General features: G+C 46.0%; 1 protein-coding gene across 2 annotated transcripts in view; it reads left to right on the plus strand.

Annotated features, from left to right (window-relative positions):
- Positions 1-23,684, plus strand: part of Slc15a4 (solute carrier family 15 member 4) — a 50,846-nt gene that overhangs the window by 4,811 nt on the left and 22,351 nt on the right. The window contains exons 2-7 of one of the 2 annotated variants that reach the window (XM_060382293.1): positions 5,928-6,838; positions 13,901-14,190; positions 17,206-17,374; positions 17,749-17,826; positions 18,100-18,268; positions 22,466-22,621. In XM_060382293.1, the coding sequence (XP_060238276.1) occupies positions 6,173-6,838; positions 13,901-14,190; positions 17,206-17,374; positions 17,749-17,826; positions 18,100-18,268; positions 22,466-22,621 (1,528 nt within the window). In that variant the 5' untranslated portion in view covers positions 5,928-6,172. The remainder of the gene's footprint in view (positions 1-5,927; positions 6,839-13,900; positions 14,191-17,205; positions 17,375-17,748; positions 17,827-18,099; positions 18,269-22,465; positions 22,622-23,684) is intronic. The other variant, XM_060382294.1, reaches the window with a different exon arrangement.

The raw sequence follows: 23,684 nt of genomic DNA on the forward strand, positions 1-23,684 counted from the left end.
AGAATTCATTGTATCAGTGCCTACTTGTACCCATTGCTGTTTCCAAGCCTTGAGGCTGCTTTTAGCAACACTGTAACAAACAGCTTAGAGCCAAGTCTCTAAAGCAGGTCTGCAGTTCACAACTCATAAACTGCTGATCTCAAATTCTCCCCAGGAGGGATCCATCCTCCCGACTGTCCACTCAACACACCAGCTGCCAAAAAGTCACCAACACCTAGCATTTTCCAGGAGAAATTTAAAAAGTGCTCTCTTTTTGAATTTTAAATTTCCTGTTGCATTTGACTTAATGTTTCATGAAAGGCTCCTGTTTTCTTTCATCCTCTCTGTATCTGCTGTGTATGCATTACTGATATGGGTTGGAAGGTTTGTTTTTATTAATGTTTTTGATATATAGAAAAGGCTGACCTTGAGATCACAGATATCCACCTGTCTCTGCCTCCTGAGTGATGGGATTAAAGGCGTGCAACACCATGATGTACCCTGGGAATTTTCTATGTGGGTCGAATAGACCCCTGTTCATGGCTCCTGGAAAGAAGTTATGTAATATGGCTTCTACTGGCATCAGGCTTAAAAAAGAATCACCAACTTTTTACTTTTAAAAATATTTTGGCCCCTTCATTGTAATGTTTTTTCTACTAAGAATTTAGTGCCACAAAATGTGGGTTTGTTTTTCCCATGTTCAGTGGCTTTTCCCAGTAGAATTAAATAATTGTCCCTTTTTCCCCTGGGCCGCAAATCCCCTTATTGTTGTGAGCTCTGTTTTTGTTTTTATTTTCCATTTTTTAACCCTTTTAATTATTTAGAGAGAGAGTGGGGGGAGGGTATGTAGGCATGCCAGTGCCACAGTTTATGTGAGACTAGCTTGTGGGAATTAGTTTTCTCCCTCCACCACATGGGTCCTGGGGTCCAACCCAGGTGGTCAGGCTTGGTGGCAAACCCCTTTATCCACTGAGTCTTCTTGCTAGCCCTGGGCTGAGTTATTTTTATATCTGTGCTTCAAGTATTCCTCATTGTCTTTGTCCCCATTAACCCTTCCTAACAGTCTAACTAAAACACCCATGCATTTTAGTTGCAATTTACCTGGTTTTTATTCTAATATAAAAATAAGATTAAAAAATTTGCGAGATAACATCTCATATGGCCTAGCATGGCCTCAAATCTTCTTTGAAGGTTAGAATGACCTTGACTTTTCTGCCTCCACCTCCAAGTGCTAGGTTTACTGGTGTATGCCACCATACCAGTCAAGACTAGGATTATGCTTAAGAAATTACAAGGCTAGCTGAGTGCGGTGGTTCGTTCCTGTGATCCCAGTACTTGGGGAGGCAGAGGCAGGCTGATCTCTGTGACTATGTGGCCAACCTGGTCTACAAAGGGAGTCTAGGACAGCCAAGGCTACACAGAAAAACCATGTCTTGAAAAACCAAATCCTGCCCCCCCACACAAATAAAAGAAAAAGAAATTATAAGGTGATAATCAGGGGACTGGAAATATGGGTCAGCAATGAGAGTACTTGCTACTCTTCCAGAAGACCTGAGTTCAGATTCCAGCACCCATGAACATCTGGCTGCCCATGGCTGCCTGTGACTTCAGCTCTAAGAGAGGCAACACCCACTTCTGGCTTCCAAGGGCACCTCCACACACACACACACACACACACACACACACACACCACACATCTTAAAACAAAAATGAGGCTGTATGTGGTTGGATTAAAGAGCCCCTTTAATCTTGGCACTGGGAGGCAGGGGCTGGGGGATCTCTGTGAGTTTAATGCCAGTCTCACCTACCTGGTGATAAAAAGTGATGACTAGCAGAGAGTGGGTAGGCATGACTGCATACCTGGTGGCATCTTGAACACCTTGTGATACACAGAAATGGAAGCTACTTTTCTTTCTTTCCTTTACCCCCTTATCCCCCCTCCTGTCCTTTTCCCTTTCTAATGACAAACGGTTGCTGTTCACAGACATCTTGTGAGTTTATTTGTTTGGGGCTTTTTGTCTTGTTTTGTTTTTCGAGACAGGGTTTCTCTGTGCACCTGTCCTGAAACTCAATTTGTAGACCGGGCTGGCCTCAAACTCACAGAGATCCACCTGCTTCTGCTTCCCGAGTGCTGGGATTAAAAGTTTGCACCACCAACACCCAGCATCTTGTGGGATTTAAAGCATGGGAGAAAAAGTACCCAAGAAGCACAGATTTCTCCCAAGAGGGTCAAATAAAAAAAAAGAGAGCTTAAAAAAACTCATCTTTCTAAGCAGACAGTCTCACATCCTCTATTAAAATAAACCCAATGTCATCCTGAGAGCATGGTTAACACATCAGAGCGTAGACTGTGGTCTCTGGGTTCTTTTTTTTTTTTTTTTTTTTTTTTTTTTTCATGTCTTCTGATTCCTTTCAGGTTGTCTAGAATCTTAGTTGCTACTACTACTCTGGTATAAACAAGATTCAAGACAACTGTTCACACCGAAGGGGAGTCAGAGGACAGAGAGCACAGCCAGGACCATACTGTGACTTGGTATAGGGGATGAGTAGCAGCCCTGCCACTCTAGTTTCGCTCCCTAGGAAACTAGACACGTTTAGAAAAGCAGAAGCAGCCTGAGTGCCAAGGCTGAACTGTTTTTGGAACTCTTTCCCTGGAGGAACTTAAATGCCTACCCCCTTCCTTGTATAATGCACTGATGCCAAACCAAAGAATGATTCCATCAAGGGCCAACTTGGGGGAACCAATGAGATTTGGGCTTGCTTACAGATCATGAGTGAGGGATTACTGATGGGAGGGTGGGTGAACCAAAGCAGCCACACTGCAAAGTCTTACCCCAGCACGGACGGTAAGTTTCCGTAGCAAAGATGGTCTTCTACTGTCTGTACACTCTCCTGAGACCACACAGCCACGTGCCCCTAGGCCAGAATTGCACACAGCTACCCGGGAGGTGCAGAGCAGAGCAGCTGGAGTCTCAGAGGAGGGTTCAATGACTCCTCTGTGAGGGAATGTCAGCAGCTACCCCCCACTCCATGACTCCCCTCAAATTCATGGCTTCTTGTATTTTTCTGTTGACATCATTTTAAAAGTGTTTTGTTTTTAGTTATGTGTACTGTGTGTGTGTCAATGGGTGGACCTTTCCAGCATGGCTGCTGCATTCCCTACAGTGTAGCTCAGGGACCAGAAGCATGTGGAGTGGAGGCTGACTGAACCTCCAGAGTCTTAGTCTCAGACTTGGCCTAGGACTCTTGTTACTTTATTAGCCAAGGCATGTTTCGGCCCAGCCCTGGGGCAATGGCATCTGGGAAGATTACACCTAGGCTAACCTGTCTTAACTGTTGGTTCAGGGGAATGAGTGGGAGGAAGGATTACCTGAGCTTCCATTTCACTTACCCTTGTGCAGCAAAACATCCAGATTTGCATGTGAAACCTCTCCTTTTTAAGAATTATTTTTTAATTCTGTGTATATGTCTCTGTGTGGGTTTGTATACCCGAGCACAGTGCCCTCAAAAGCCAGAAGGAACTGGACTTATGAGTGTTTGTGAGTCACCCTACATGGGTACTGGGAACCTAATTCACATCCTCTGAAAGAGCAGTATGTACTTTGTTTGTTTTTGGTTTTTTGAGACATGGTTTTTCTGTGTAACAGAGCCTGGCTGCCCTGGATTCACTTTGCAGACCAGGCTAGCCTCAAATTCACAGAGATCCATCTCCCTCTGTCTCCCAAGTGCTGGGATTAAAAGTGTGTGCCACCCCTGCCTGGTTAAGCCTCTTCATTTTGAATCACTGTTTCACTTCCAGCTGGTAACAGCTCTTCCAAGACATGGCCAACAAAGCATACAACTTTCCTACTTAAAGTGAACAAAAAGTGGTTTTTATTTTAGCTATAGAGCCATACGGCAAACTTTAAGACATGCCTCTGAGCAGGGTGTCTATAGAGCCATACAATGAATTTTAAAACATGCCTCTGAGGCAGGCGAATCTCCCTGAGTTCGAAGCCATCCTGGTCTACAAAGTGAATCCAGGACAGCCAAGGCTATGCAGAGAAACCCTGTCTCAAAACGAAAACAACAACAAAAAGACATGCCACTGGGAACCCTTGACTTCTGTGCGCTGCCATTTGTCTCTCAAATATTTCAAAGAAATGGGATCTTGCTGAGGGCTGTAAGGTGGCTTAGCCATTAAGACCATTTGCTACTCTTCCACAGAAACTAACTTCAGCTCCCAAGACCCACATAAATGGCTCACAACTACCCCGTAACTCCAGCTTCAAGGGCTCTGATGTCCTCTTGATTCTGATAACACTACACAAATGCATGTATGAGAGTGAACAGGTGTGTGTGGGCATACACACACACACACACACACACACAGTAATTAAGATAACCATTTTTTGTTGTTGTTTTCTGAGACAAAGTTTCTCTGTGTAGCCTTGGCTGTCCTGGACTCACTTTGTAGACCAGGCTATCCTTAAACTCACAGAGATCAGCCTGCCTCTACTTCCTTGATGCTGGGATTACAAGCATGTGCCACCACACCTGGATAATAACCAAATATATATTTTTTAAAAAAGTAGGATCTTACAATTTGTGTAATTTGTTCTAGTTTGATTTCTGGTGTTGTGACTGACCAAAGGCAACTTGGGAAGGAAAGGGTTTCTTTCAGATTATAATCCATCTTCGAGAGAAGTCAGGATAGGAATTTAAGAAAAGAAGCTGGAGACAGGAACCTGAAGTAGAAGCCATGGAGGAACGATGCTTATTTGCTTAGCTACTTTCATTACACAACCCAGGATCACCTGTACAGGGATGGCATCACCCACAGTGTGCTGGGCCCCTTTACATTAATCACCAATCAAGAAAATGCCCCCAACAGACTTCCCCACAGGCCAATCTGTTGAGGGAATTCTTCAGCTGAGGTTTCCTCTTCCCACGTGTGTCAAATTGACAACCGAAGCTAATATGCCATTGGGTTACTCACTACCAGTACCGCCTCCAACAGTGTGACCATGCTAGAACATTCTGTATGCTGGGTTTGTCTCCATCCTCAAAAGTATCACATTCAAGGACCTCAGGGCACTGCCTAAAATTCCTCCATACACACACTCATCTCTACGGCCCCTCTAACGCATTCTTTCTCTTAGCTTGTTATGCATTTCCCTGAGGAGACTGTCCCGTTGGATTAGTTTAGTACCATTAAAAATGCACATCTCCATTGGGTAATGAGACACCAGCTCAGTCAATCTAAAAGGTTTTATTATTATTATCATCCCACTAAAGACTACAAGTATGTCACATTTAGCAGTTCTTCCTTCCTTCCCTCCCTCCTTCCCTTCCTTCCTTCTTTTTCTCTCTTCCTTTCTTTTGCCCCGGGATAGAACTCAGGCTACCACCAGGCTTGCCTACAAGCGCCTTTACCTGGTGAGCCATCTCGCTGGCCCAGGCTTAGCAGTCTTTCAACAAACACTCTAAGACTCAGCCTCGCAGCAGGACTAAGAATCAATTATACTCCTTTAAAAAAAAAAAGTACTTATTTTAGTTTCTTTTTTAAGACAGGGTCTCACTATGTAGCCGTGGTGGAACTCACTATGTACACCAGACTGGCTTAGAACTCAAGAGATCCACCTGCCTCTGCCTCTCAAAAGCTGGGCTTAAAGGAGTGCACAGCTAGAGATTTATTTAGTTTTATTTTATGTGTATGTATGTTTTGTTTTCATGGAGGCCTGTCCTCCATGTGTGTCAGTGCCCATGGAGATCAGAAGAGGCCGTCAGATCCCCTGAAACTGGAATTAAAGGTAGTTGGGAGTCACCAAATGGGTGCTAGGAATCAAACCCAAAACCTCTGAAAGTGCCGCCAGTACTTTTAACTGTCGAGTTATCTCTCCAGCTCTTAAAATAGAAATACATACATACATACGTACTTACTGAAAGTTATTTTTATTTATTTTAAGGAGTCAGAAAAGAGAATGACAGAGGAAAAGGAGAGGACGCCGATACTGTCTGAGGAACAGTTAGATTTGACTCCGGATCCGGAGAAGATGCCAAGAGGGGAGAGTTAGACCCGGTGACTTGGATTAGGACACAACGCTTGGGGCCGGAACCTGGGAGCAAAGGGCTCGAGTTTCCCCGTGGAAACTTCAGCAATCGGAACTACAATACCTCCAGGGATCTCAACAACAAGCACCTGTCAAGTGAAATGCCCGCTTCGCCCGACTTCCGGGGCGGAACCGGAAGTTCCCGCCCGCCCAATAGAAAGGCGGTTGGGGACGGACTCTCGCGAGAGTTCGGCCACCCGGCCTTCAGGGAGCCGGCCATGGAGGGCGAGCAGGAGCCGCTGCTGGGTTCGCGGCGTTCGGCGGCAGCGGCCGGGGCGTTTGCGGGGCGGCGCGCGGCGTGCGGGGCAGTGCTGTTGGCCGAGCTGCTGGAGCGCGCGGCCTTCTACGGCGTCACGGCCAACCTGGTGCTGTTCCTGAATGGCGCGCCGTTCAACTGGGAGGGCGCTCAGGCCAGCCAGGCGCTGCTGCTCTTCATGGGCCTCACCTACCTGGGCTCTCCGTTCGGGGGCTGGCTCGCCGACGCACGCCTGGGCCGGGCGCGCGCCATCCTGCTCAGCCTGGCGCTCTACCTGCTGGGCATGCTGGCCTTCCCGCTGCTAGCCGCGCCCCGCTCGCGCTCTTTTCTCTGCGGGGACCCGCGTCCGGAGCTCGTGCGCAACTGCTCGGCTCCCTTCCCCAATGGAACGGCCGTGTGTCCCGATGCCGCCGCGCGCCGCTGCGCTCCCGCCACTTTCGCGGGGCTGGTGCTCGTGGGACTCGGTGTGGCCACGGTCAAGGCCAACATCACGCCCTTTGGCGCGGACCAGGTGAGCCGGACCCGCCCATGTCCTTCCTGGTTTTTTGCGCTTGCACCTGGTTGGTGATGCTAAGGACACGGGAACCGTCCCGATGCCCTGCATACCTGCACCTGTCCACAGGTGCACTGATGGAAAGAAGGAGTCACCGCACACACTTAAACCACCACTGCCACTTGACTGTGCACCCATGCGTGGCTGATGGGAAAGCAGAGAGCTGTCCACCTGCAGCTCATATCGCCTCACATCTAGAGAGAGATTTGAGGCGAAGGAGAGGAGCTTCCTTCTAGGGAAGAGGCCATCTGCCTCTGATTCCCTCTAGTTAGGAGGGGAGGGAACCACACCCACCTTCTGCTCTGGGGGAACTTTTAGTATGGGTGGATGCAGTTGAATAGACAAGAGAAAGCTGTACAAGCAGATGTGATTTGGGCTGCATCCTCAGTGAGGTAGGATTTATTCATGGTGGTTTTAAGTAGAAGGATGTTCTATTGGTGGAATCATTTGAGTTGAGAGCTGAAAGAAAAGGTTGGAGTTGTGATTTGGAGGCTAATTAGAAGGGTTCTATCACTGCCCAGGCTTCCCTTCCACAAAAGTACAGGCAAGCATTTATTTTCCATTTTTCATTGTTTTAAGTTTCAGGGTGGGGTGGGTAGGAGAGTCCTTCATGGCGCTGCTGTTGTGACCACCAAGAACAGAAGATGAGGGAGGAGTCAGAGTTTGGGAGAGCAGAAGTAATCTGTAAGTGCCCTGGTGCCACAATCTGCTCTGCTTCCCTTTTTTAGGGGACTCCCATGCTAAGAATGGTTCTAGTGGTCAAATGCAAATGAGTATTTTGTAAGCAGTGGAAATTATGTGGGGTTTGAGTGTTAGGCTTTCTGGATAAAGCTTTTTAAGGTCCTGTTCTTTCCTGCTTACTCATCCCCCCTGTTTCCCCTGGACTTGTAAAATTGAGTAGTCACAGAGGTCAAAGTCTCCTGAAACCTAACATATGTCCCATTTCAGAAAGATTGCAATGGCTGCCATAATGTACTCTTACCCCTCTAGGACAGTAAGTCCAAAATAAACCCTTCCTTCTATGGTTCCTTGGCCATGTGCTTAGCACAGCAACAGGAGAGTACGCAACACACTGGGCCATACCAGAAAAGGCATAGTTAGGACAGTGCATCCCCAAGTTTGAGCTTCATGATGTATACAGGGTTCCTTAGAGTTTCCATTCACAGCCTCTTTTCACCTGAGAACTTATTATGTGACTATAAAATAGATGTTCAAATGAAACAGATGTCAGCCAAGTCATAAATTTATTTTAAAATAGTTCTTTACCATTTATTTAAGATAAAACCTAATTTGCATAGTAATGAGATGGATGTTTATGGCACTTGATATAGTCCAAAGACTCCATCTTTGAAAGCTGTGGTCTGATGGCTGATAGGGAAATATTCAAAGTCTTGGCAGAAAAACATTGTCTGTGCAGTGGAAACAGTGCAGCTTATAAGCATGGAGTAGCCTCAAATCAAGCCAGCGTGTGCCAGGAAGTGTTAGCTTCATAAGGCATGTCATTGTGTGAAGTACACAGGTCGTGCTTGTGCAGAATCAAGACTGCCAGGAACATTTTGGGTCCATTGCTCATTTGATTCCGAATTAAGTTTTGGTCGTTATTCATTCATTAACCTGTCACTGTTGCCAAGTATTACACACATACACATAGTTTGAGAAGCTTTGGTGGTAGTATTCGTGTAGAATGACTGACTGTCAGAGCCTAGCTTCTCAGCAGGTGTTGGGGGAACAGATTGAATACAGTGTTGTCTTAGAGTCAGTGCTCTCCAGTAGATACTAGATCAATGATTAGCACTCCTCACGGACCTGTTGACCAGCTCCAGTGAGGGTCACTGAGTGGATTCCAGTGTGCACACTTCATTGTAGCTAATAGGTGCCCTTCTGAAAAGTGATTAGTGTTTGCAGTATCCTCACACTTAACACCATCAGGAGAAGAGACCTTTCTGGTTGTCTGGATCCCAGAGGAACTTAACAGCCACTTTGTGTGTGGTCAGTGATTGGCTCTCTGGTGTTTTTTTTTTTTTTTTTTTTCTTCTCTGTTTGTGTTTTTTGCTTTATCTATCTATTTATTTATTTATATTTTCTATGTAAGAAATATTCTGTCTGCATGTATACCTGCAGGCCAGAAGAAGGCACCAGATCTCATTATAGATGGTTGTGAGTCACCATGTGGTTGCTGGGAATTGAACTCAGGACCTCTGGAAGAGCAACCAGTGCTCTTAAACTCTGAGCCATCTCTCCAGCCCCCTTTTTGTTTTATTTTTGTTATATTTTTAGACAGCATCTCAGTGTAGCTCAGGGTGGCCTCTAATTCACTAGATGAAGATGATTGAACTCCTGGTACTCTGGCCTCTGCCAGAGTCCTGTCCATTTTATTCTTTTGACCTGGGGTTTTCTGTATAGTCCATGCCGGGTCAGTCCTTCCAGCCTGCCTTAGCCTCTGAATGCTGCTGTGAGAAGTGTGTGCCACCATGCTGGGCTTCCCATGATTTTTGTTTTGGTTAGTTTTTTTTGAGATCTGTTCTTACTCTGTAACCAGGTAGGCCTGGAATGCCTAGGCCTGTGGCCTAGGCTGCCATCAAACTCATGGTAATCCTCTTGCTTCTGCCTCCTGAGTGCTGGGCGTAGGGGTGTGTGTAATGCATCCATTTGTCTCTTAAAGCCCTTGTTTTGGGTGCTTGATATCCTTGGACTGTGGCCTGCACATTAGACAATGGGGTTGATGTTCTTAGGTATGGCGGTACCTTTGTGGCTGTATAGAAGAGTTGTGTTTTTAGGAGATTCAGTCAAAAAAGGGTGTGTGTGTTCATGGCCATGGTTGTGCGTACTGAGGTCAGAACAACCTGCAAGAGTGAGTTCTCTCCTATCATTCAGATTCTGAAGATGGAGTTTAGGCTTTCAAACTTGCTGAGAATACCATTACCTGCTGAGCCATCTTATTTTTTGGCTGGCCCAGGATGTTATGTTTCTAACAGGAAAAAAAATAGAGCTAAAGATATAAGAGAAGGGTACATCCTACTTTTTTTTTCCTTCACCTTTTCTTGAATTTAGAAATGTTTAAGTTAAAAGTAAGATGGAGACCCTCTACTGATGAACAGCTGAGCTTAGTGTAGTCTGTCTGTTCATCTGTAAAAATGCTGTTCATCCATAGCAGAAATGTTAGTTTCCCATGAGTGCAGGATATGAAGAATGCTGACACATCCAGTGAGCAGATACACATGCAGGGTAGTGGTGGCTTTACAACTCTTAATATATAAGAGACAGTTGGCCACACTTAGGTTCATTTTGTGGCATGTAAATTATAGCTTTAGCAGGTAGCTAGGATCCTTATGGAGGCACTTGCTCTCTGCGGCCTCATGACTGCTCCTTGAGGGAGATTTCAAGACCTCCCTTGTTCTTAGTTCCTAACATGTCAGTTGCTTTGCAGAAGCCAAATGCCTGGAAGGGTGCTGTGGTGCTGTTTTCCACATGGGCTCAGTTCTTGCTGTCCTTTCCCTGTTAGAGGTGTGTGCTACTGTCTTTAAGGTGCTTCTCCTTCTCTGGCTAGTGCTGCCTCTTGTCTCTGGATAGAGTCCCAGAGTGGCTTTCTCATGTGGGAGATGAGTCTGGTTTTCTCTGTGAGGAGGAGTAGGAGTACCAGGTCACTTTACAGTGAATGTAGAAGCTGTAAGTTACTCTCAGAGGTGGTTCATTTTAAGGCATAAGTCAGCTGCCCTTTACCTTTTGCAGTGCTTACCAATTGCCAAAGGTCATTAACTTTTTTTTTTTTTTTTTTTTAAGACAGGATTTCTCTGTGTAGCCTTGGCTGCCCTGGACTCACTTTGTAGACCAGGCTACCCTCGAACTCACAGAGATCCACCTGCCTCTGCCTCCTGAGTTGCTGGGATTACAGGCATGCACCACTGCACCTGGCTAGGTCATGATCATTCTTGGTGGTTATTCAAAATAGAGAGCTGAGTGCTAGGTGCTTGCCTATGTTTCCAGTACTTGGAAGGCAGGGGTAGGATGGTTCAGAGTTCAAAGCCAGCCTCAGCTACATAGGGAGTTGGCGCCCCAGCCTTGAGACCCTAAACCAAAAAGCATTGAAAACAAAACTAAAAATAGCTGAAAGAGGAAGAAGCTACCATGCATGTAGAGCAGACAATATTGATTGCCTCATGGTTTGGTTTAGTTTGGGGTCCTACTCCTCTCTAGACTGTAGGCATTCTTTTGCTTCAGCAGAGATTCTGAATTCAGGGATGATGCTTCAGCATTGGTCAGGACACCAGGATGGTGTTTGTCCCAGTGGAGAGAGGTCATGCTCCTGTGTCTCTGATAGCATTACCCTGTTTAAATTCATACTCCTTTCTGTCCTTCTGGCATCTCTTCCCCATTTGTCTTTGGTGTTTTTGGGGTTGGCGGGGGCATATGGAGAGCTTGATTAGCCTTGGCAGGGCCTGTGGTGATGTCATGGGACTGGTACATGGGGAAGCTGTGGCTTTTGGCCAAGGGCAGACAGAGGCATGTGACAGCCTAGTTAGACGCAGTTCCCTTTGTGTGCTGATGGCTAGCGTGTGGCTACCGAGGCCCTAGGAGTAGACCTCTGTTTATGAAGCAGCTGTGGCTGGTAACCCTTGGACAGTGAAGTCAGTTGACCACCAAGTTTACAAATGACATTAGGACTAAAGGTTAGGGTTCTGCCAGGCCAACTGAACAAGTATTTCCTTACTGGTTTAGAGGATGAGCTGTTTCTATGAATGTGGGTAAGATATGTGTATGTCCTACTATGTGTAATGGGAAGGGCCTGGGACATTCACTTCTGTTAGAATCTAATGTTTCCTGTCATACACTGAACATTGTGGTTCATGTCTGTAGTTCCAGCTGCTCCAGAGGTTGAAGCACAGGCATCATATAAGTATAGGAGTTTGGAGCCAGCCTGGCCTCCTGTTTAAACTGGCCACTTCCCTTTCAGGGTTGTCAAAACAATGACATGTATATGTGTACATAGTATTTACACATATACAGAGTGTAAAGAGTAAAGTGTGTGTGTGTGTGTGTGTGTGTGTGTATACTTTTATTTTCTCTTTCTCTGTTCATGTTTTTTCTTCTGGCCTGCTTCCATTGTGACATAGACCTTGATAGCTACCATTGGGTAACATTTAAAGGCATTGTGCACCAGCTGAAAGAAACTGAATATAAATTATTCTGTAGTGATGTCTGGTTGGTTGATTTGGGGCCTGGAAATGGCGCTTAGTGGTAAAGGACTGTGTGTAAAATTAAGGCTTTTCTACACCTGCTCTAGCTCCCAAATAGTGACAGAGACGTTTATATTTATTAAAATAGCTTTAGGCACTTTAGCTGGTCAGATACTCAGTTGTTGTAACCTAGCTGTGCTGGCCTGGCCTACTTCCCAGTCACATGTCTCTCTTACCTGCCATGTTCTTTCCCCGGCTGCTGCCCCTGATCCATGTCTGTCCTTATGATGACTCCCTCATGCCCCCCTCCTCCCTCTACCTGGGACCTCCTCTTAAGTCCTGTCTTAATTCTTCTGCCCTGCTGTAGGCTGTTTAGCTTTTTATTAACCAATCAGGTGATGGAGAGCAATTTTTACACAACAGTGAAACTGGAGATGCTTCAATAATAATGACAGTGCCAACATAACAGTTCTCTGGGTATATAAATCAGCATTCAGCATTTGAATACACAGTACACAAAACCATCCCCCAACACTTGTGGTCAAACACTATCCCTGAAAAAAGAAAAGAACAAACATCTTGGATTTTTCAATTTGACATAACTGTGCCCATCTCACTAAATCAACCTAGGACTTGCCAATGCAGTAGGTGTCATTTGGAGTTTAATAATTGTCAAGGGATAAAAACTAAGTATCCCTTGTACTTAGTCAAAGGTTTGTACCCTCACCTTAATCTTAACTACTCTGTGGGGAAACATGAGTGCCAAGCAGAAGCCTTATTGCGTGCTGTACTTGGTAGCTTTGCTACTGTGTAAAGCTTGTTACTAGGCAGAGGAGAGTGCTCTGTGGACTAGAAGATAGATATGCTGTGGAGCCAATTTTTAACCCTTTCTATCCATTAAGGATAAGGCTGGTGAAGTGTGTTTATGTGTGCTCAAGGTCAGTCTTTGGCTGTAGGTTTGCTCAAGACAATTTGTGAAATGAAACTGTCCAGACTGATGTCAACTGGTAATGGGCCCATTCTTATAGTGTTCATGGGATGTGTAGATAGTACAGGTGGAATAATTGAGGTTGGGTCTGCCGCAGCCCAGCTACCAGCCTGGTGGGATCTTCAGAAGGTGTGCATGGGAACAAGAGTCAGCTTGGGGCTGATTTTGAGCATTTCTTGAGTGTGTTGATGAGATCCTTTGTTCAGCTCACCCAGCCTCCAGCTCATGATTCCCTTGCTTCTGTCTCTCAAATGCTGGAATTATAATGCTGGATAACCTTTTTATCTAAAGCTATCTTTTGTTTCTGTTTACTATGTGTAGAGCTTAGTTGCAGGCTTATCAGAGACTCTGATGCTTGGGCCTCATGCAGAGTGGTACCTTGTCTCTAAGCAAGCCTTACTGTGCATGGGGCCAGAGCTGCTGTCATAGTAGGTTGCAGGTTGTCATAGTACTTGTGTTAAGTTCAGTGAGGCTGGGGCTCCATATAGTGTGCAGGCTCCTGATAGTCCAAGGTGATGATGATTCTTCGGGCCTGGGCTGGCTGTGGGTTCTGGAACCTGTTTTAAGGATCATACCTGCTGGCTTCAAGGTAGGTGGTCACCTTACTTTGAACACAGGGACTTGCTGCCATTTGGAGAGGCTTCCAGCTTTTGAGCAGGAGCTTGAGATACCTTATATCTGCTCTCAACATGCATATGATCAGGTGCTAGGTAAGTATGGTGGTAGGGCTTGTAGCTGGTATGGGTAGTTGGGAAGTCATTGAGTATTAAAAACACTGAAGCTTGTCATATTGGAAGAATAAATGAAGAGTGTAGAGGATCATATGTCCTTATGTGTTTTTCTTCCATGTTATTTTAGGTCAAAGATCGAGGTCCAGAAGCTACTCGGAGATTTTTCAATTGGTTTTACTGGAGCATTAATTTGGGAGCAATCCTGTCGTTAGGAGGCATTGCCTATATTCAGCAGAATGTGAGCTTTCTCACGGGCTACCTGATTCCCACAGTCTGTGTGGCCATTGCTTTCCTGGTATTCCTCTGTGGACAGAGTGTCTTCATCACCAAGCCTCCTGATGGCAGCGCCTTCACTGACATGTTTAGGATTCTGACCTACAGCTGCTGCTCCCAGAGAGGTGGACAGCAGAGAAGCGGGTGAGTGACACAACTTTTTGCTCCCTGCAGATAAAGTTACCAGCTGAGGTATGGGGTGTGTGTTAGCCTTATTCAGAAAGTATGTGGTGTAAACCCTGCCATTAGGATAGCAGACCCCTGAGTTCAGTACTCTATGACCAACTTCCTCACTGCCAGCATGGGTGAGGTTTACCTTGCTGCTAGGTGGCAGATTTTGAAGATAGGGATCTCCAGAGGGTACCAAGGAGACACATTGTTTGCTTTAGACACAGACATATGTTAATGAGAACTTAGGCTATTGTGTATGTGTACTTGTGTATGTGTATTGTGTACTTGTCTCTAAAGGAAGCTGCTTTTTGGTCAGCACAGCATCCCTCATCCAGTGCCTTACCAACTACTCTGTGATAGAGGGGCATACAAAAATAGCTTGAGATGCACTTGGGGACCCATTTACCCTTACTTGAATGGGATTTGCATAGTCTCAATGCTGAAGGTTCCAAGCCTGGGACTTTTAGGAATAGCCATGTTCTGAAATTCCCCTGCTTCTGCTGATGGTGACCCATGGGCCTGTTCTGTGTAGGTTAATAAAATCCAGAAATCATCATGGGAAGGACTTAAATGCTTCTGTTTTTGCAAGCTGCTATGTATAGTAAACTGGTCCCTTGACTGTGGCTGTGACATACGAGATACTGTAGCACTATAGCTACCAGAACAGTCAAGGCTTAGAAAACTGAGGTCCAAGGACTTTGGTGGTCCTCTCCCTCCTTGTGATTTGCTGAGCCTAAGGATTCCCAGTAGTTACTGAGAAAGGTAGACTCCTGGTCTGTGAGACTTCCTATGGTATGGCCCTAGCTGCAAAAGTATTCTGCAGGCCATTGTGCACACCCCCTCGTGTGCTTGTCTGTATCTGTTGTTGGTGTACTGGAAGCCTCGTGTGGCAGACTTGAAGCTACATAGAGTGGCTCAGCAAGTGGCTCATGAGTCCCTTGTGTGATATCTGACTCTCCCAACCTCCTTCATGGACCTGCCGGGAAGGCTGTTTGCTCTGGCAGCTTTTAGAGCCTGTCCAGAGGGGGACTAGCACTGAGGAATCTGTCCAAAGGGGGACTAGCACTGAGGAATGTGCAAAGCTGGACATCACCCAGCTTCAGCACATCCTGGTTTTTACCAGGGCCTTACTTTGTCAGATAGAAGCTGTGTTGTCAACCTTAACTGTTTCCAATCTAGATAGACAGCTGTGGGGACAGCCTTTTGCAGGTACCCCTTATAAGAATCTTTCAGCCAGGGTCCAGCTCTGCTTCAGGACCTGTGAGATTTCAATGCTTACATGGTATAAGGAAAGTGAGACTGAGTAGCTTGGCTTCCTCTGAGCTTCAGCTTTGGAAGTCTTTGGGGGCAAAACTAAGCAAAAGGGTTGGTAAGGCATCTACATTGAATGAACTTGCTATGGGTCCTGGCTGTTTAGAGACATTACAATGCCTGACTTTGGTATTTACCCAGGGGAGCTAGAGTGCTCTCAGGATTGTTGTAAGGTCGCAATACAGAGAGATGTGCAAGGCTCTCAGCAGCCTAGTACCTATGGGGCCCATCACTGTGCAATTGGGGGTGCCTGGAGTGCCACTGAAGAGCTCAGGAAGTGCCACATAGTTGTTATCCATGGGTCGGACTTGGCCCAGTCCATGTATGTCTTGGTTGATGTCTTTAGAGGGAGATGTGGTGCTGATCTTAGACAAACCCTGAAAGTCTGAGTTCACATCATTATGCACAGATTAAGAGCATCTGCTTTATAGGTTAAAAATAGTAGGCCTGAGAGAGCTCATCGGTTAAGAGAACTTTGATTTTGCAGAGGACCTGAGTTTGGTTCCCACCACCCACACAATCTTCCACAATTCTGCTTCCTGGGGATTCATTGCCCTCTTTTGGACTCCAAGGGCACCAGGCACACATATAGTATACTTTACATTTATGCAGGCAAGCTAGGTGTGTTAGCATATACCTTTAATTACATCAGAGACTTCCAGATCTCTGGGAGTTTGAGGACAGTTTGGTCTATGTAGCAAGTTCCAGGACAGCTAGGACTCCATAGTGAGACCCTGTCTCCAAAGACAAAACATACAAATAGGCAAACCACATGTATAAAGTAAGAAAAAAATTAAAATAATTTAAAATAGGATTATAAACTTGAATTCAGACAACTGCCATTCCAAAATCTGGAATTGGGAGGCTCTCAGTAGGGTTGAGTGCCTCTTGTTGGTTTTGGTCAGCAGTGCATAGTTCCCTACAGTTCCTGTTGGTAGTGTGCAGCTGGGGAAGAAGACCTTGTTGCTGCCTGGAGGGCCCCATTCAATTTTTAAAGACTGTAGATGGAGAGGCAAGGACATTCATTTATTTCTACACTTACCCACAGCTGTGAATGAGGTATGGGTATCGAGGCATGCACCTGTAAGCCAAGATGGCCTCACTCCAGTCCTGACCTTAACGCTGGCTGAGGCATTGGGATCTTGATACGGCTCTTTTCTTGTCTGTATCCTAACTTCCTCTTTGAAATGGGACAGTAAGAGCCTTGCAGGACTTCCCAGGCTTTTCATAAAGATGGGTGAGTGAGTGCCATGTTCTATATCACCCTGCTATAGTGTTCATCATGGTTCTTTACTCTAGACTGTCCTTTATCATAGACGCAGATGTTGCTTTCCCTACAACCTCTAGTCCCTTGAGTGTCTCTTTGTGTGATAAACCAGTGTAGGAATGAGGAACATAGGGATTGCTTTCATTGTTGTCAGCTAGCTGGAAGTCCAGGCAACATCGCTGTCCTTGGAGATGCACAAAGTTGAGATGCCCTCCTGTGGGTGTAGTAGACAGCTGCTCTGTCCAAAGGTCCCATGGTCAGTGAAAGGAGCTGTGTGTGGTATAACAGTCACAAAAGGACTTAAAGCGGGTAGTGCAGAGAGCCGCTTTCCCACCCCAGACATGATTTGTTACCAGAGCATTGTCACTGGGGGTGGAAGTAAACTAATTCCTTCATTTTGTTTCCCAAAGTGAAGGCCTTGGAGTCTTTCAGCAATCTTCTAAACACAGTCTGTTTGATTCATGTAAGATGTCGCGTGGAGGGCCGTTCACAGAGGACAAAGTGGAAGATGTGAAAGCTCTGGTCAAGATCGTGCCCGTGTTCTTGGCTCTGATTCCTTACTGGACAGTGTACTTCCAAGTGAGTGCTGCAGGTGGCTGGCTGCCCCAGTCTTGTGGCAGGTGCTGCGGTGCAGGGCTCAGGGTTGGCCATGAGTTGCCATAGTTTCCAGTCATAGACTCAGGCTGGCTGCTTCCTCTTGGAAAACTTTTCCCAAGTAGCAGCTGAGAGTGCATGTACTTCTTGTTTTCTGGACCTTCTAGCTTCTCATTTGGTTGCCTAGCAGTTCTTCCCAAAGAGACTCTCTGGTGACCCAGTAATTTCCATGTCTGATTCCAAACTGCAGCCACCATCTGATTCTAAGCGGCGTGGCCATACCTTAGCTAGAGAAGGGAGGGCGTGTGCACGGGCTCGGAGGGGCTCTGCTGGCTTACCTGTTTGCTTTTTTTATCCAGATGCAGACCACATACGTTTTGCAGAGTCTTCATTTGAAGATTCCAGAAATCTCAAGTATCACCACCACCCATCACACGGTAAGAGACATGGAGGTGACATAAGTCCCTTTCTGCGGCTGCAGCAAATAACTGGGATACTGCCACTACAACTAGTTCCTGATTGGTTACAGCCTGCTGAGATTGGCTTGACCAGTACCAGTAAACACTAGTACTGTCAGATTCAGCCCCTTCTTCAGCTAAGAACACATCCATTGCGAGTTAGTGTCTCTCTAGTTGAAGCATCTTGGAGGTAACCATGCATGGGTGGTCTGGGGAGCTGCCGTACTGCAGCTAATGCCATGCTCTGTGCAGCTGCCTGCAGCCTGGCTCACCATGTTCGATGCGGTGCTCATTCTCCTGCTCATCCCACTGAAGGACAAGCTAGTGGACCCGGTGCTCAGGAGACACGGCCTGCTTCCATCCTCCTTGAAGAGGATTGCCGTGGGAATGTTCTTCGTTATGTGCTCTGCCTTTGCTGCAGGTGAGCCACCATTTCTCTTGGCCTCTGTTCTCCTTCTCCCTCTTCTGGCTTGGCTTCGGTAGCATACAGCAGCTAGTGTGTTGTGCTGGAGGAGACACTGGGCAGCTGGTGACTCTTCATCTTTTGATATATATTTTACATGATTCTTGTTTTCTTGAGGACAAACCTTGTTCTTCTAGGGCAGAGTAGACTTGCTCTGTGCTGCCTCAGCCTGCAGGCCAACATGCCGTTTAGAGTGGGCAATGAGAGGAGAAGATTATGTGATGGCCTCTGAATCACGGTTGGTGGAGCCTGCAGTGTGCCTGCATGGAGAAAACGGTTTTGTGGGATTGTTCGAGGCTCCTAGGAAGCTCCAAATAAAAGTCTCAACAGCTAAAAAGCTAGTTCCTCAGGTCCCATATCACATTCCAGCAAGGGACAGTGCCTTTAAGACACTCCTGTTCCCACAATTGTTTCTGCTTGCTGATGAGGCTAGGGTCTTGTCACCTTTTCAATGTGAGCATTCTGCCTCCAATAATATTTGGAAATGTTGAGCCATAAAAACATGTAGTGTCAGGAAAACATAGTTGTGGACTGAGGAAGGTGGTGCCTTGCTCTGCAGAAGGGAATGGGTGTTTGACAAAGTGCTTCCTCCATCACAGCAGAGCACACAGTGATGCGGTGCATTACAGGCTTAAAGAGATCAGTCCCTTGCTTAGGAGGTCAATGTTCTAGGTGCTGGGCATTTGAGAGCCACTGTGTTAGTAGTGGTTCAACGCATAATCAAAGTGAGGTTTGTCTGAGTGACATGTTCTATTACAAGTCGGCAGGGAAATAAACAGTACGTAAAAGTCCAGGGCTGGAAGGAGTGTGTGTCTATCTGCCTCAGCTGCCTAAGGCTTGGCTTTGTTCTCAGATTTTCTTCCTGGGAGGGTCCCCTGCATCCTGCAGTTGTGCCAGCAAGGTGCCTGAGGGGCTTTTGTTTCCTTCATTTTTTTCAGGGACATTTTCTCATAGAGCCCTGTGTTGGGTTTCTCTGTGGCCTTTTAGTTCAGTTTTATTCATGGCTGAGGCGCTTTTTGGGTGTCACATGGGGAATCCTGTGGTTTCTGCATAGATCTGTTTAGGACAGTGTCTTGAGATTTCCTCATTAGGCTCCATCCCTTCTAAGGTCTTTTAAAAGTGCCAGCACAGTATGTGTTTCATAGGGTCCAGCACTAGCTGCAGTCAGGCAGCCTCCTGACCTGTCTTCCCAAGGAGCTGTCCTTGCTGAACGAGATCATAGGAAGGAGCTGGCTTATCTGGAGTTGAGAGTCACAGCCTAGCTGAGCTGAGCTGCCTCCGGTGGAGACAGCATTGCTGCTGCACACAGGCTGCCCAGTTGGGAATGGAACTGAAGAGTGTCCACAGACTTTTCATAGAAGCCTAAGACTTCAACTTGCACTTAATACAAAGGACACACAGCTCCACTTACACTGTCAGTGGCAGCTGGCTCTAAAGGCCCTCAGGTTTAAATTGGGTAGGCCAGACACTATTTTCTGGGGAAAAGAAAGTGTATGCATGCATTAGGTTTTACTTTTACACATAAAAATTGTGGTTTTTGTTTTTGTTTTTTTTTAACTCTAAAAGCTTTTATTATTTTATATGTATGGGTGTTTTAGCCTGCATTGATATCTGTGCAGTGTCGTGCAGTACCAATGGAGGCCAGAGGAAGGTGTTGGGTCCTCAGGAACTGGAATTACAGACGATGTGAATCACCCACTGGTTGCTGGAACTGGAACCCAGGTCCTCCGAAAGTGGACAGTGCTCTAGACATCTATGCCACCTTTCCAGCCCCTGATTATGTTTTTGAGACAGTTGTTGTATAGTCCAGACTTGCTGGGACTGATGATCCTTTGAATGCTGGACTTCCAGGTGTGACTGTCAAACCCAGCTGTGTATTTTGTCTCCCTTCCTCTCCTTTTACCTGAAAGGTTAAAATAAAATATATCGCTCTTTTGTATCAGTCATTCCTGATGCTTAAGTTCCCGCTCCAACTTGTTACCATCTCTGTTTCTTTGGGTACGGTTTTCCTAGTGTGTACAACGGAGCTAAGTTTTGACTTGTATTTTAAAAACATTTTCCTTTTTTTTTTTTTTTACTTTGTAACTACTCTGCATATTTTAGCAGCTTTTATGTGGCATTTTTCAAAATCCTCTGGGCTCTGGTGAATTATTTTAAATACAATAGTTCCTCTGTATCTTTTGATGATTCATGTGGGCATGGGTGTGTGGGTATAATTATGTTGCTTCTACTGAACGGTTTGGGTGAAGTTGCTGGAAATTTCTTCCAGTGTAGTCTGTGCCTGGCTCTGGCCAGAGTGGTCCTCAGACCTGCTATCAGGTTAGTTGCTATGTATTTGCAGTTGGTGGCACTGGCGATCTCACAAACTAAGCATCATTACACATGTGTTGGTATTGAGGAATTGTGACCTCCCTTCCTTTGGTGGCCAAGAGAAATACTTACTTCCTACTCCTACCGGGCAGCAGGGTTTTTTTTCCCCTGCTCATAATAACTTCTTGATATTTCATTATTCTAGATGTTTGCTTCAGATTGTTTTTTTAAAAAAAAGATCATAAATACATATATATATATATATGCATACACACACACACACACACACACACACACACACACACACACACACATATATATATGAAAGCAGGTGCCCATGGAAGCTGGAGGTGTTATATCCCTGGAACTGGAGTTACAGGGAATTGGGAGCTGCCTGGTGTGGGTTCTAGAACCAAACTTGGATCCTCTGTGGAATCAGTAAATTCTTCTAATCACTGAGCTACCTCCCCAGCCCTCTTTATTTTTAATTACAGGTTTCTGTGTGGGTTTGTGCATGCAGTGCCTGCAGAGGCCAGAGGAGGGTGTAAGATACCCTGGAGCTGGAGTGACAAGTGATTATGAGCTGTCTCTCTTTGGTCCTGGGGACAGAACTCTGGTTTCTGCAGGAACAGCAAGTGCTCTTAACTGCTGAGCTATCTTCCCAGACCCTCTTTGTTGTTTAAGGGTGAAAGATAACGCTGAGCATTTGCCTGCTGTTATGGCTATCCTTTGTTTACTGTAGTTTTTTTTGTTTTTGTTTTGTTTTTTGGTTTTTTGAGACAGGGTTTCTCTGTGTAGCTCTGGCTGTCCTCGACTTGCTTTGTAGACCAGGCTGGCCTTGAACTCAAAGATCCTTCTGCTTCTGTCTCCTGAGTGCTGGGACTAAAGGTGTGTGCCACCCCGCTTGGCAAGTTTTTTAAAACTTTTATTTTTTTGGATGTGGGGGTGAAGGTGTGTAGCCATAGCACATGTGTGGAGCTTAGAGGTCAGCTTGCCTCACTGTTCTTCCCACCCACTATATACGCTGTGGCCTTTAAACTCAGGTTATCAGGTTTGGTGTCACTGTCTTCACTGATGTCTCACTGGACCAGAACTTTGCTTTCCATTTGATCTGACTGTCACTTGGGGTTCTTCAGCGTTTCACTTTGGTACTGAGGTTCATATTTGTGCTTTTGTTAGTGATGGTTCGTTTTGTAGAGTTGAGGGAGATCACTAGTCCTATGTTGAGGACTTGGGGGTTTCTGGTTACCAAGGCATAGTCCTTAAGTGGCACAACCTTGTTGCTGAGGTTTTCAGTGCTTGTTTTCTAGGTCTTCCCTTCCACATCTTTGCTGTGCTGTCCCATCTCCCAGGGCCTCGTGGCCTCCCGTGTGGTGCCTCATTTTGGTCTGCCCACAGTCTCAGTTTTATTTTACTTTCTGAGGCAAGTCTTTGAACTTTGTGTAGAGAGTTGGGCCCATTTATTTCAAAGACTGCATGTTCAGCATTTTTTGTGTGTGCGTGTGTGTGCTCACATGCGCGCCCACTTGCCTGCCTGTGGTGGTGTCTTTGTTTACAGGAGCATGGGAAACTTCACAATGGCTATGCCATGAAGGGAGTATCTGCCTCCACCCAGTTTTACAAAGATGGACAGAACCAGTAGTCCAGACACTTGAGGGTTAAACTAATCATGCTGAATGTAAAATGTCCTGGTGAGGAAGATGACATGACTGTGACCTGCCTAAGAAGCTCTCATGGTCACCCTCCTTTCTTGCACCTTCAAAATTGTTGATAAATGCCTGCAATATACTGCAGACTCAGCCAAATGACAACCTAGTGCTACACTGACCTGCTTCTCAATTCCAGGAATACTGGAGAGTAAAAGACTGGACCTGGTGAAGGAGAAGACTATCAACCAGACCATTGGTGGTGTGGTATACCATGCCGCTGACCTACCCATCTGGTGGCAGATCCCACAGTATGTGCTCATTGGCATCAGTGAGATATTTGCAAGTATAGCAGGTGAGGCTGTGAGTGCTGGTGGCATTAGGACTTATCTGTATTATACCCTGCACTGTGAAGAGCAGGGCCATGGTATTTTAAGCTGGAGGTATTGGGAGGGGGTGTCACTTAGAGTATGATTCAGTAAATAGTAGTCCATAGTCCTCAGGCTAAGGCTGCCCTTTCTTGTGCAAAACCAGTGTTCCCTAAGATACTCTCATGAGTCCATGATCTGCCCTGTGTGTCCCATAGGAAGGAGGGGGAAGTTGCCGTGGAGGGCTTCCCCTGGACCTGTGTGTCCCCAAACTCTGCAGAGCAAAGCTGTGTGGCTGGTGCAGACTTACCTGAAGGGACAAACCTGACTTACAGAGCTTGTTCTCATGGGCCCCTGCCACTAGTGAAACTCTGCAGGACAAGGCTTGGGCAGGTTGGCTACTGCAGCAGTGGGAAGAGAGGAGCTGATGATCTCAGGAAATGGGTATTGAGGGGTAAGAGGAACATGATGCTTCCTCAGCTTTTAAACCCTGGCAGGGTTCTATGACTACTGACAGTGGGCTTTGCTTAGTTTTTGTCCTGCCTGGTGCTAGGAATCTGCAGATACTTGAACCTGTTGTGCTGTGTTGGCTGTGAAGTAGGGTCCTTATAGAGTCGTGTGTCCCCCCCACCCCCAAAGCCAGCACATTCAAGTCTTGACTTTTTAAGGATATTTATTCATTTTATATCTATGAGTGTGTTGCCTGTATGCATATGTGTATACTGCATGCATGCAGTGTGCCCATGGAGGCCAGAAAAAAGCACCAGATCCCCTAAAACTGGAGTTACAGATGGTGCTAGGAATAGAATCCTGGTCCTTTGCAAGAGCCACCTGTGCTCTTAAACACCAAGCCATCTCTCCAGCCCCATACCTCTTGAGTGTTTGAGAAAGGATCTAACACTGCAGCCTCACTGGTCTCAAACTTGCAACAGTCCTCCTGCCATAGCCTGTTTAATGCTAGACATATGAGACACCATATGTCTGTCGTGTGGCAAACCTCAAGATCTAATAGGAAGATCTTACAAGTGAGAACGGTGCTCTTTCTTGATG

This window comes from Meriones unguiculatus, chromosome 4 (assembly GCF_030254825.1).
Source record: "Meriones unguiculatus strain TT.TT164.6M chromosome 4, Bangor_MerUng_6.1, whole genome shotgun sequence".
Taxonomy (NCBI): domain Eukaryota; kingdom Metazoa; phylum Chordata; class Mammalia; order Rodentia; family Muridae; genus Meriones; species Meriones unguiculatus.